The following is a 14371-nucleotide window of genomic DNA, read 5'->3' as shown; positions in this document are numbered from 1 at the left end:
AGGTAAAACAGTAAAGTACCATTTTCTCCTCTGTAGTCAACCAATTTCTTTATTTAGCTGACGGCCTTCGTTGTTAACAATATATATGTAATGGATATAATGTTATTGTATCGTAAGCATGTATATCTTTCCAACGCACATCATGCAAGTGAAAAATCTAAGCTTGGTGCTATTGGATGTGAAAAGTTTGAACTTATAGCTATCTTCAGAATCAATAGACGTGAAAATAATAGTCGCCTAATCTAGAGAAATAATAAATAATCAACATGGTTAATTGAACAGTTGTTGACTTTTAATTTGATTTGAAAATTTATGTTCCCCAAAATTTAGTCACATAAAAACAATATTTGGCAATTTTAAAAACAAAAAAACAATTAAGTCACGTTAATATTATAACTGCGAAGTCGGCGTAGTCTGAAGTATGAGACGCAAGGATTACCGTTATCAAGAGATGTGACAATGCCGGTTTTTTAAGTTCCGGAGGGAAATAGTGTTTTTATAAAATAATATGCAATTAACTTGTGTTCACAAACAACTTTTTCTATGAAGCATTAACATCCTGTAATAAAAATCAAACCCGCAATTATTTATGGGTAGCTTTTTTCTTACCTATGCTGAAGCCTTGAGAGGCTATTTCAGCTTCTCTTTGACGTGTAGGTGAGCTCACGGGGTTGAAACCGAAGTGTTGCTAACACTGGCCCTAGCAAGAGTAGTGTTTCGCAGAATCTACCACCGGATCGGAAACGCGACCCACTGAGAAGATCCGGCGAGAAACTCAGTGGGCTGTGTCTATGGGTTAATTTACTCGTCGAGCCCTTCGTCGCAAACGACGGGTTCAGCAAGGACGCTAACCGGTGCTTGAGGTACCTAAAAGCACCGTTAATAGATCGGGAGGATCCGCAATGACGTGTTTAAGGCGACGAGAACTGTTTCCCATTCGGTCCACAGGATCGCATATGTAATTTCCGGCGGCCACGACAAGAGGGTTTTCATGTCATGCCGCCTTCTTGAAGTGGCGCAATGAAGCCGACTGTAAATACTTACTGACTGAGTCAAGCTCCAGGTCATCATGGAGATCCACGTTCCTTAGGAACCATGGTGCTCCGAGGGCTATCCTGCAAAAACGGGATTGAATGACTTGAAGGGGTTTCAAGTAAGTGCGGGCCGCGTGAGCGAACACTACGCTTGCAGTGGATAACTGCTGGTGGTAGGCCGTATTGTAAGTCCACACGTCAAGCTGGAACGCATAATTGTTTCGCGACAGAATTAAGCAGGCTGGCGCCATGGCGTTGCCTACCTTGTAGCTTATAATACGTAGTAAAAAATAATGAGTGACACATTTTTTTTGATTTAGTTATGCGCTACAAATTACAATTACAATTTCGATTTAACATCATTAAATATCCTTACATCATTAGATATTAATAACCTTTGTATTTTTACGAAGCCTAATGATAATATGTTATTTTGCGAATAAGCATCAACAAAATTAAATACGCATTCAACTTTCAATGTATAAGGTAGAAAGCGAACTTTTAAATGCCAGTAGCGAGCCAGAGTTTAAAATATAAGTTATATCTCCTATTGTTAAACTATGGCGTCACAGGAAAGGGTCTTGGGTCCGTCCTTTGACGCATAGAGGTCATTGACACAAATGTGCGAGGGGTTCTGCAGATGTTTATTCGCGCAACCCTCATAGCGCGAAGTTGGCCACGCTACTAAATAATCATTTGACTGTGACATTTTTTTCTCGTGAATATGATTCGATTCTTATTCCGTTCGTTAAACGCAGAATCCTTGCAAATTAAATACTAAAGTACTACACAACTAAAAAATCGACAAAATTGCACATATGGGTAATCACATTAAGATAAAAAATGTGTGCCGCGCATATACAAAATAAATTCGAATTTGGAATCGAGTATTATAAAAATGTTTTTCCAATTTCGGTTAGTTTTTTGTGCACACAAAAATGCTACCGTTTGAAAATAACAATATATATTTGGCAATAATCACTTGAACTGTATTATCTTTACTAACATTGTATGTTTTACTCACTAATGAGATTAATAAAAATAAAGTTTTTCGAAAGATAAATTAATTTAAAAGGCATCACTTTAACTATAGCTGTGAAGACAAATTGTATTAGCTCAATTCTTTTAATCATGTTTCTGTGTTTCCACTATAACGTCTTTCTTCAAACGAGTTATGAAAAGATTACAAAAAATCTTTTAAAATAAGCAGTACTTTGGCTGTACCCCTGACATTGACAACCACCACGAGCAACGTGACCACTTTCCACCAGGTGGGCCGTAAGCTCTTCTCCCTGCTTGGTAAAAAATATGCAAAGTTTGGCTTAACGTTAAATTTCATGAAATTATTGTAAATTATTCTAAAGTTGTTTCTGTTGAAAATACGGCTTACCTAGTGGTAATACGCCAATTAACCTCCATTGGATTCCCGCCAAATTGAGTGATCACCGAATACACAGAACGCATTTCATAGTTATGTCCATAGCTGACCGATCGATTTCGGTTCACCGTACTTCACATTCGGCGTCAGAGCGCTACAAGTTAGACAACGTGCCACTGACGGTTCTACATCACGTAATATTCTTAAGTTATAATTTTACACGCACGTCCACTCATGAGAAAGGCAACCTGAGACGACCGCAGCGTACGAAACCTTAATACTTCCCTTCGCTGCAAATATTGGGTGACAGAATCGAAGACCGAGTCGATTGAATGCCTTTGAGCCAACAATTTGCACAACTTCACAACCGATGCGAAACAAAATTCTGTTCCAAATCTACACAAAACTATTCGACATGTCACTATTTATGTGGACGTTTCATAAAAAAAGATTTGAATTTAACGACAGAGACCTACAAAAAGTTCGCGACGCGTCTAGCGAGTACCAAAATAATTATGACCAATATGGGGACAGGAGCCGTAGACGCGTAATAATAAGAATGCTTGCGTGGGGATGGTACGGAGGGTGCATTGTGCACCGACGAATTTTGGAAGGGCCCGTTCCGAAAGCCCTTGTTTGCTCCCCTTGCACTTGCGCAAGATGCGAACCAGTTTTGATTTTAGTGAAACACCCGTTGAGTTAGCGTGTGTACAAAGGGTCTTGGCTTCTACTATTTTACCGTTATATACCGGACTTTTGTTACATGTCTTAGCTAGATAAACTTATCGAATTATATTCAACTCTGTTGACTGGTGTCTATTGAAATACCGGACATTTTATTAACTTGGGCGGATATATAAGTATTATCTTACATGTAGAATACCCATAGAAGACTTTGTAATTTTGGCCGTTTGGAGTTCTAAATCAGATCGTCTTTAACGCTTTTAGCATTTTTTTGCTCTAGATGAACTGATTAGCTCATAGCCTGTTTTCTTGTTGTTAGTTGTTATTGGAGCCACGAAAAGTCACGTTGCATGAGTGATGCCACACAATTGGAGACGTGTATTTGGACATTGTACTGTATAACGGTTGTTCTACCCTTCAAGCTGGAATGCATGATTGCTTTGCGACAAAACCAGATACGGATTTCACCTACTACGCTTGCTAGCGCTGACAGAAAATAATGTCATCTGTGCCATTCTTTTTCTTTTTGTAATATCGTTCCCCATCGGATAATGTGGATTATTAGGCCTATTTAAATAACGACTTCACGAATCGTGATTTTCTAATGCACTAATGGGCCTGATGTGCTCAAGGCCCACCTGGTTTTAAGTAGATACCGGAGCCCATAGACAATCACAACGTGAATGTCGCTGCGAATATTGAAACATGTCTCAGTTGAATTTTCAAACCGGAATGCATGAGTGCTTCGCGGTAGGAAAGGAAAGGTTATGATGATACCTACCCCTACGTCACGATGCAAAACCACCAGTATAAAGATTCACAGGTTTTTTTTTTTTTTAAAATACTTTTTGGTTTTGGGCTCGGTACAGTTTTCATAGCATGAACAAGCACAGATTGACGAACGACTTCCACGATTAACAAATGACTAAATTCCCAAATTACAAAATACTAAAAAGTTGTTAGTGTCAGTACTATTCATCACTGCTGTGAAGTAATCTTATGTTCCGATTTAAGGAATAGGATATTCGTTATAATGGAAATGAGACAATTTTTCTGTATTTCTTTTTACTGCAGATTGAAGGTAGATGAATCGTGACTAGGCACCGGCTTGGCTCTGCCCCTGGCATTGCTGAAGTCCATGGGCGACGGTAACCACTCACCATCAGGTGGGCCGTATGCTCATCTGCCTACAAGGGAAATAAAAAAAAAAGAGTTACCGAGACCCATACAGTACAATGTAAACAGCAGCCTGTCGATAAATTTAAATTATTGTCGCTAATTTTCCTTCACATTCTAGGTAATTTATCAGTTTTTGTATTATAACCGCACAAAGATAATATACGATTGTGCGTGCGGTCGATACAATCGTCAAGTCCTATAATGTTTTGTATATTTAATATGTATTCACGAACGACCTCCACGATGAGCATTATGTAATAAGTTTTTTTTTATTTATTTTTTATTTCTGTATAGGCAGACGAGCATACGGCCCACTTTATGGTGAGTGGTCACCGTCGCTCATGGATGTTAGCAATGCCAGGGGCAGAGCCAAGCCGCTGCCTACCGTTTAATACTCTCCACAAGCCTCGTTTGAAGAAGAACATGTCATAGCGCTCGGGAAACACCGTGGAGGGGAAACTCATTCCATAGCCGGATGGTACGTGGCAAAAAAGATCTCTGAAAACGCACTGTGGATGAACGTAGTGGCTCCAGGTAGTATGGATGAACTCTACTCCGGTGGAGGGCGGTGCGATGGTAAAAGCAAGATGATATGATGATGAATCAAACTAGTAAAATAGGTTTTTGCGTAATTACTGTTGGATTGTAGCCTACACATGTAGGAAACACCACAAGACCTATTTTTATTGCGAGACGTCCGAGTGAGTACATGGGCAGTACGATTGAGATGTCAAGCCCATGTCTCAAGGTATGTGACAACATACACGATGTGCTGTCTATGTACATCATCATCATCATCATCATATGAGTAGCTCTAGTCTCTCATTTGAATGGAAAAAATAAGCTTCATTTGGATTCATTGTACATAATAGCTCCGGTAGCATACAGAAACATCAAGCACGTTCTAATAAATTTATTTTTTTAAGTGAACAGGACTTATAATCGGATACTTAATTATATATATCGTCATTTCTAAATTCAATCTAGAGATTATCGTGCACACACTGAGAGAGACACAAAGATTCTTTTAGACACAAAAAATCAGGTCTTAATGGAAATTAAACATAACAAATATGTTTAACAGAAATTAAAGGTACATTGAGGCAAGAATTCTCCTTTAGTTGTCTCAATGTCACACATTTCTGAAATTAACCATTAAACCTAGCTGAAAGAAATCACAGCAAACCTGTTATAGGAAATAGATTTGAATTTTGCTTATAATTTTTATTTTGGAAATTGTATTTTGTAAGTTCAGTTTCAAAATCGGCCACGAAACTTATATAAATAAGAAACATTCGAAATCTTGATTTCTTTTAGCTTCGAATTTCCAGGTACCGTTATCATTATGACAAAATTAAATAATATAAATGGTAATTAATTTTTTTCGATATCAGTCCAGCATTTATTTTGTAATAATGTCAGACTACAAAAAAACTTGTCGTAAAGCTTGTTGCGTTTACGGCAAAAGTAACTAGATGGCGTGGAACGCAATTCTTGTGAGCTCGCTTTGGATTGGCACTGCGCTATTGTATCGATTTTATGAAAACAAGTCAGGGTTGCTCGACTAAAAGAGCTTTATTGGAGAAATATGCAGTTTTCCTCAAAACAAACTCAATACAAACTTTATGATTATAATCATCTTTACCAAAAAAACACATGGGCACTCCGAAAGTGAACGATTGATCAAAATACGTCGTTTATAGTACATCAATTTTTTAACGTTTCATACCGTTTTTTCTAGCAACCCACAAGTGTCTATGAATTTGACCCCGAAGCTCGTGTCCGGATCAGACGGAGAGTGTGGTGTAGGGCTCGGCCCTTCGTTTTAGTCCTTCATCTTGTTGAATATTGTATAAAATGGGCACATAATAGGTAAATTGTTTCTTTTCAATAACAAACCAATTATATAAAATGTTAAATTTGATGAAGTGAATATCTATAATTTTTTCAACAATACATGGTTCGTGTCCATGCGATTTACTGGTGCTAAGAATATCATAAAATTTGTGTAATTACATTTTCAACTTCATACATTGAATTGCAGTGTTGTTTTAAAATGATAGGTAGTGCAAAATGTTTAGTAATTCAAAATTAGTGAGTATTTTTTCGCAGTTTGATTAAAATGTCCTCGAAATTTTGGTGAATGTGTTGAGACAATGGGTGTATCGATTATTTTGCGCTAACTAAATGTCATCCCGGTGCCGTGTTAATATTAGAAGTCTATGTTTGTAGCAACTGTTATATTTGTCTAGGTATCTACGTGTTTTATATTAAGCAGTGAGAACTTCAATTTAGCTTGAGTGACCAAAATAGTGTAGACGATTTTCATTCGGATAAATTTCGTCCGCTGACTGCCCCTTGACAATATCTATTTTCTGACTATTTCGTGAGTGGAATGGGAATAGTTATCACGAAAAATATAAATAGAACGCATGGTGGAATAATTAGTGATTTAGAAATTGATCTGTAGAGGAATTAAAACCCATAAGTCCAGATCTTTGAAAAATTATTTTAACTCGCTTAAATTTACTATGAATCAGATAAACATCGGTTAAAAATAAATCAATCAAACTATCATTTCATATACTGCCATACGATCAGTATTCACAACAGAAAATATTTATTTTTTATTTAATTTACGATTTATGAACTTTATATTTTAGAACTAGAAATATTTACTGACACAGTTTACCGAGAACGAAAGAAACCATTGAAAAAAATCATTAGTCGTTTTCTTTTTTTGTTTCAGATTTCTCCCCTGGTGCAGAAAATTTGTGCTCAAAATTGTACAATAGGCCCTTGTTGAAGCTGATAACGTAAGTACAACGTATTAAAATGGCTAATCCAAATCGTGAAAGTGTTAGCACGCGGTTTTCGGACAACTATGAACTTAAGGAAGAATTAGGCAAGGGCGCCTTCTCGATTGTCAGGAGAGCTGTACAAAAGTCTACTGGATACGAGTTTGCGGCAAAAATCATAAATACCAAGAAACTCTCTGCAAGAGACTTCCAGAAATTGGAACGAGAAGCAAGAATCTGTCGTAAACTACAGCATCCCAATATTGTGCGACTACATGATTCCATTCAAGAAGAACATTGCCATTACCTTGTCTTTGATTTGGTTACCGGGGGTGAATTATTTGAAGACATAGTGGCGCGAGAATTTTATTCTGAAGCTGATGCGTCACACTGCATTCAGCAAATTTTAGAATCTGTCCATCACTGTCACCATAATGGAGTTGTGCACAGAGATCTGAAACCAGAAAATCTTTTGCTCGCAAGCAAAGCTAAGGGAGCTGCTGTCAAGTTGGCCGATTTTGGGTTAGCTATCGAAGTTCAAGGAGATCAACAAGCATGGTTCGGATTCGCAGGTACACCCGGTTACTTATCGCCTGAAGTATTAAAAAAGGAACCTTATGGTAAACCAGTGGATATATGGGCTTGTGGGGTCATTCTATACATATTGTTAGTTGGCTACCCTCCATTTTGGGATGAAGATCAGTATCGTCTCTATGCGCAAATCAAAGCGGGAGCATATGATTATCCGTCTCCTGAGTGGGATACCGTTACTCCTGAAGCTAAGAGCCTTATTAATCAAATGCTTACTGTTAATCCTAGCAAAAGGATCACCGCTTCCGAAGCTCTGAAACATCCGTGGATTTGCCACCGGGAACGCGTTGCTTCAGTTATGCATAGACAGGAAACTGTGGATTGTTTGAAAAAATTCAATGCACGTCGCAAGCTCAAGGGTGCAATTTTAACAACGATGCTTGCTACCAGAAATTTCTCTGGTAAATCAATGGTTAATAAAAAAGGCGATGGATCGCAAGTAAAAGAGTCTACTGATAGTAGTACAACGCTTGAAGATGATGATTTAGACAAAGACAAGAAAGGAGTGGACCGAGCATGCACGGTTATATCTAAAGAACATGACGAAGAAGCCCTGACAAAAGCGGACTCGTTTGGAAAAGCTCGGGGCGATAGCAATGCTTCTTTGCGCCGAGCGGAAGTGATTAAGGTTACTGAGGTGCTGATAGATGCAATCAATAATGGTGATTACGACACATATTCCAAGCTATGTGATCCCAATGTGACAGCTTTTGATCCTGATGCTCTAGGAAATCTGATTGAAGGTGTAGAATTCCATAAATTCTTTATTGACAATACACCGCCACATGTGAAAACTAATACCACTATTCTGAATCCAAGAGTACATCTTCTCGGTGATGATGTTGCAGTCATAGCATACGTCTGCGTAACACAAAGCGTAGATTCCGAAGGTCGACGGGCTACACACCAATCACAAGAGACTCGCATTTGGCACAAACGTCACAACAAGTGGACTGCCGTTCATTTCCATCGCTCCTAACTAGTCTCCTCTATAAATCCAAACGTCTTAAAGATAGTCTCTGCATAATTATAACTTAGATCAGAGACTTTGAAACAACTACCATTAATTTCGTTGAGTGAACGAAAAGGTATATAAAACCTAAGACGTTTAAGAAAAGTATCCAATTCTGCTTTAAAATAATTACACGAATTTTATTAGAATTCTTCGTATTCAAAACTTTAAGTTAATAATTAGATAAAATTATATCTTACACTATTTGAGCGATTTTAAATGATAATTCTGATCAAACTTTCAATGAGCATTCTTAAATATAAGAAGCATGAATTGTAATGTGGCTAACATGTGATAACCGAAAATATCCATTGCTTTGTGCTAGTTTTATTAGAATTTAAATATTGATCTCGGCCACAATCGAAGTTTGTCAACGAATATCGAGGCAATTACAGTTAAACGATTAAAAAAACAAAAGAAATCTCATTATAACGTCATGATCTGACTACGTTCGAATCTATATAATATAAGTAATCAGCAACATGATTTACAATTTTAGCACATTTCTCATTAAGTCTCTCTACAATTTTTAACTATAAATGTTTTGTCGTGCTTAAAATGGTGTTCTATTTGTTATCAAATAACTAGGTAGTAATGAGTAAGTAACTAATGCAATACAGTTATTGGCACTACGCTTTTTTTAAGATTCGCTTTTTTTTGCATAAATACTTACATTTGATTAAATTTATATTGTACGGGTTCAATAATTTCTTCTATAATTGTTAACTAATATCATTACCTATACTTTACTGTTGTATTTAAGTGGATTATATCAATTTTGTCAATTTTAGATTTTAATGTTGTATATTATTGTGCTTTGAGCTTTATAATTCTCATGTAAGAATTAAATTCGAAAACTTTTTAAGTTACCATTATTCCAAGTGTACCTAAAACAGTACCTGATCTAAATCAGATTATAGGTAAAAAATAAGGTATCTACAGAATTCATTGTGATTCATTCTAAATATTTTCTATTACTTTAAATTTACAAAAGCTGACGATTTGTACAGTTACTTTTTAGAAATATGATTTGTCCTTATTAATCTGAAGTCTGTGGCACCTATAATTTTATAAAATAGGATTTCTATAAAACACAGATAGATACACACCACCTTTTCATAAATTCGACTTAAACTTTTTTAGAATTATTAATAATTTCAATGTCTATAAAATCCGACAGAAAAGCATGCTCTTTGTGGACTTTGAGATTCTAACCCAGTTTTAAAAGTCAACAATTGTGCCATTGAAATTAGTGTCAATAACTGTAAAACTAAAATATATTCTAGTCTTTATTATTACACATATTTAGTATTTAATCAACATTTTATTAAATTAATTTTGAACATTAATATTATAATAGATACGTAGTTATTTACTTAATGTACATATTGGTTGCACACCGCATGTTTATATTGTTGTTGTCATTAGCAATCCCTTTTTTGAGATATTTTAATGAAAGTTAATTAAACTTTCTTATTGAATTTTATTGAATTAACCAATTTCAATTTTTGCAATAAACTTGTCATTTTAGAGATTATAATATGATTTTTCGAACGTGTTAATAGGTACCTTTCTATTCAGAAAATTCAGAAACAAGAAATTGTTTGTTCCGGTCGAGGTATCTAATCAATCAAAAGAAAATTTTAATAATTATTATGGATAACTATTATTATTTAACAAAATTCTCGTTAAAATTTCTTATAAATGTGCAAAGCATTAATGAAATATTAATCTTGTTGTTAGTGAAAATAAAGTTGCTACACAAACTTTTCAATCTTCAATTAAAATGATACTTCTTTGTGTTATTTCTTGATAAAAATAGTACTTAATTATATATAGAAAGGCTATTTAAATTCAATTTACTTGTAAATTCATTTATTAAAATATTTGTCGATGTTTCAGAATTTAATGCTAGCCACTTTTAAATATCATTATAATGTTTGTAATATTTAAATAGATAGTTAACGTAATTTTCAATATAAATGTGCAGATTCGATGTTAATCTGAAAATACAAGATAATGGTTTGACAGTTACAAAATGCACAACATAAGTCCTCAACACTATCTTCCAGTATTACAAAACTATTAAAAAGAAATAAGAAAATTTATTTAAATAATCATTTAATTTTACTGTCTTCCTTCCTCAATATATACTTACCAGTGCGAGAATGATATCATACCTACTAGCCGTCTGTTTTTTTAATTAATTTAATATAAAATAGAAATCATGGCTCTCCCTTTTGTTAGAAGGCACGTTTAAGTACTTATTGGTTATGAACTTATGGACTTACTGTCTACATTTGAGGTAGCTGGTTTTGTATTTTAAATTGTCTGCTTTTAATTGATTAGTAATTTACACATGATACATTACTGTTTAAGCAATATATTTGACTTAAAGAGTCAAAATCAAGCACTTTAAAACATCGTATTTCAAATGGTCATCTAATCAATGGAGTTAATTTTATTCATAATGTGGGTGCAGTGCAATATGGTTATGGCTCTCGAATATTTTATACATTACGTTATTAAATAATAAATTCATTGTAGTACCGAACATTTATAATGTAAAAAGATGTCTCAATACATTAGCCTGCTTTGTCCAAGTTAACAACTTATTTAAAATTTAAAAACTATATAAAACGCTTCTTTTCCTTTACATTAATTACAAATTATTAATCTCAACTAAATACAGCTATGTATATCAAAGTAAATAGTTTAAATATAAATTGATGTTCTAGATATATAAAATGGATTGTGAAAATCAATGTTGTAAGTTGTTGTAACCAGCTTTTTAAGCTGGTACTACACTCAATGTATTTATACAAATATTGGTGTTGGTGAATTTGTTTGAAGTAAAACAGCAACTTTATCTGTACTGTCATTGGATTGATTTTGCTTTTACTATATGGCCATATGTTTGTATAAATACCCTATATTATGCTAGCATTAAATGTGGTTGAGATTATTTTAAATTTTGTAGTTTAATAAATGTAACTAGGTAACTTTAACTTCATTGCACCTATCATTTCAGTTAGGAACTTCTCTATTAAAAAATGTAGTAAGTACTCCTATTTGAAAATATAGGTGTAATAAAGAAATGTCAGTATAATATAAAATTTGTATTCGACATAATTTTTGAAACTCTGCATTGCCGATTCTCATGTAAATTCTCTAAAATAAAGTTCTTTTGATCTACAATTAACTACACTTTATTCATTTACAAAACTATCTTTTCTACTTGTCTATACTGTATACCTAGATACTGGCAACTAAATAGTTTATAATTTAGGTACACAGCACTGTGTACTACTACTTAATTTACATTTTAACTTCTAATACAAACGTCTAATGGTGTCAAGCTATGTACACATTAATTGTTAAGTTCAATAGAAAAAAAAACATTAAGTAGGTATAAAAGTCATCTACATAACCAACTACCTAACCATTATGAATATCTTTATTTTTATATTGAAAATTTCAAATGCATTTGAGAAAACAAGACAATATCTCTCATTGTGATTTTATTTGCTTTAAAATACATAATATATCCAAAAACTTTAGTCAATAAATTGTGTGGTTTAAAAACAAGTAAAAACAATACATATAATTATGAAGTTTGCTATGTTACTTTTATTTTATTAGTTAATTCTGAAAAGCAAACATCAATGAAAACTAAACACAAACTGACCTGAATCTTAAATATGAACACTTACATCACAAATAAAGCAACAATCATGGACATATTTGGTAAAAAATTTATATGATCAAAATCCATTGTGGTACCTGTAAATGGAGATGTATTTGTTTAAAACAGGATGAAGCTATTCCTAAGCCGTTGAGACCGCACACTCATGTTCTGGGCGTGCAACAGAAGGTGATGTGTCATCTATGGACTTTAATAATAATTTACTAAACACGAGAAAGACTGAGCTCATCAGCCATTGCATGTGTAACAGAAAACAAATTAATATGTAGTACTGTACATCAATACAAATAGTGATAATTTCAACAAAATTCACAGGACAATGGAAACTTATTTTCCTAATAATAAAATAGTAGTAGTAGTATTTGTTGTAGTAGTAGTAATAGTAGTATTTATAGATGGTATGAGAACAATTGGTTTGAGATGCCCATTGTTATAGCTTTCCTTGCATTCATATTGTGGCTTGCAATTTACACAAGCTGTACTGGGCCTTAAGCCCTACTAAACAAGACAAATAAAAACATCACAGAACATTACCACCTACCTTGAAACATAAGGTCAAACATTAAAACTAATTGTAAGTTATTCTAACCTTCAAAACGGAATGCATGACTGTTTTATGGTAGAGATCCATTGGATGATGGTACTCACTTATGCAATCTCCCGATAAGCCCTACCACCATCAAATTTATAAATTCAGAATATAATATTGTTAACAGTGAATTTGAATATTTCTTTAGAAATCATATATATCAAACCTTTTTAAAGCAATTTAATCTTTGTGTGAACTCCTTTACATCCATCTACAGCAACATCAAAATTCTTCAGAAGTTTTTCGTAATCAACATTTTTTAGGTTCTGGCTGCTTGCCTCCTTTTGTATACATTGTCTCAAATGTAAGTTATTTAACAAATCAAATTTAACAAATGCCTTATGTACATTTACATCTTTAAAGTCTTCAGTTACTTTTACGTGAAAATTCTCATCACACATTTTCATATAATTATTCAAGTTATCACAACTGTATATTAATATAATAGTGATATTCTTATCTAGTTCTTGGCTTTTTTTTATAAGATCTTTTACATGTTGGTTCACAATTTTATCATTTCTACTCAGTCCATCAACAATGAAGAGTGAACTCTTACACAGTATTAAGCCATACATGAAGTCTGTGGAGAAAATTTCTTCAAAACTAGGCATTGTATAGTGGTATAAATTAGATTTTTTTCCAAACAATTCCATTATTATGGAAGCAGTATAAGTTTTACCTACTCCTGTACTTCCATAAAAAAATAGTAACTTTGTTCCTTCTTTATTTAATACATGAATGATTGAATTAATGGCTTTGTTTTGTCCATATACTTGATTTGAGAGTGTTTCCTTTAATTGTTTTAAATCTAATTCATCAGAACATTCAAATTTTAGTAAATGATAGATTATTACTGACATGGCTAAAACCCCAACAATGGAAATGATTTTAAATTGAGGCGTTATTTTATTCATCTTAGGTTGAGTTTTAATAATGTGAAAAGTTTTCATTGGTTTCGAGGACGAACTTTTAATATCCTCAGTACTCACACAGGGTGAAATGGGTTCCCCTATATCGGCACATTCATCTAACTTTTCCTTTTTAATTTGTGTCGCGTCGACTTGAGAGTCGTTATATGAAATATCCATATGTGTAACAGAATTGGCACTGTAATCCACATCCATGGATTCGTAGCTATTATCGTGAGTTTCCATATTAAAATGTGTATGCTTATCTTATCTGACTTAAATGGATGTCTAATTGATACAAAATTTTGAGTTACAGCCAACAAGTAATAAAAATGTACCCCGTCTTCTGTTGTATGTTTGTTGCATTTCTGATACAGGCCTAAATGTGGCGTGATAAATAGTACCTAATATTAAATATCTTTAGAGATTCATAATCTCCGCTTTATCTTTAGTCGCCGATAGCCCGAAATAAGTGTTTAATCTTTGCCAGAT

General features: G+C 33.9%; 2 protein-coding genes across 5 annotated transcripts; one reads left to right on the top strand and one right to left on the bottom strand.

The window, feature by feature from the left end:
• The first annotated feature begins 5932 nt into the window (after nucleotides 1-5932).
• CaMKII (Calcium/calmodulin-dependent protein kinase II) lies at nucleotides 5933-11878 on the top strand. 2 transcript variants are annotated; one of them, XM_028182800.2, is made up of 2 exons: nucleotides 5933-6147; nucleotides 7025-11878. In XM_028182800.2, the coding sequence occupies exon 2, from the start codon at nucleotides 7111-7113 to the stop codon at nucleotides 8641-8643; it is 1533 nt and encodes a 510-aa protein (XP_028038601.1). In that variant the 5' UTR covers nucleotides 5933-6147; nucleotides 7025-7110; the 3' UTR covers nucleotides 8644-11878. The 2 variants fall into 2 exon arrangements, with proteins under 2 accessions (XP_028038601.1, XP_028038602.1); XM_028182801.2 differs by having other exon boundaries at nucleotides 6047-6369.
• LOC114249292 (uncharacterized) lies at nucleotides 10535-14371 on the bottom strand. Of its 3 annotated transcripts, XR_016325038.1 has the most exons (3): nucleotides 13138-14371; nucleotides 12390-12459; nucleotides 10535-10679 (listed from the first exon to the last, which is right to left on the bottom strand). XR_016325038.1 is itself a non-coding variant. In XM_089736855.1 (2 exons), exon 1 carries the CDS (start codon nucleotides 14123-14125, stop codon nucleotides 13142-13144), a length of 984 nt encoding a protein of 327 aa, XP_089592981.1. In that variant the 5' UTR covers nucleotides 14126-14371; the 3' UTR covers nucleotides 10535-10679; nucleotides 13138-13141. The 3 variants fall into 3 exon arrangements, 2 of the variants coding, with proteins under 2 accessions (XP_089592981.1, XP_089592980.1); XM_089736855.1 differs by lacking the exon at nucleotides 12390-12459; XM_089736854.1 differs by lacking the exon at nucleotides 10535-10679 and having other exon boundaries at nucleotides 12281-12459.

Source organism: Bombyx mandarina, chromosome 22 (assembly GCF_030267445.1).
Source record: "Bombyx mandarina strain Sakado chromosome 22, ASM3026744v2".
Classification (NCBI taxonomy): Eukaryota; Metazoa; Arthropoda; class Insecta; order Lepidoptera; family Bombycidae; genus Bombyx; species Bombyx mandarina.
Note: the sequence above shows the minus strand (reverse complement) of the source record. Positions and strands in the feature narration are given on the sequence as shown.

Bases quoted from the DNA above. Each gene is read 5' to 3' on its own strand.
- CaMKII (XM_028182800.2), top strand. From the start codon at position 7,111: ATGGCTAATCCAAATCGTGAAAGTGTTAGCACGCGGTTTTCGGACAAC.
- LOC114249292 (XM_089736855.1), bottom strand. From the start codon at position 14,125: ATGGAAACTCACGATAATAGCTACGAATCCATGGATGTGGATTACAGT.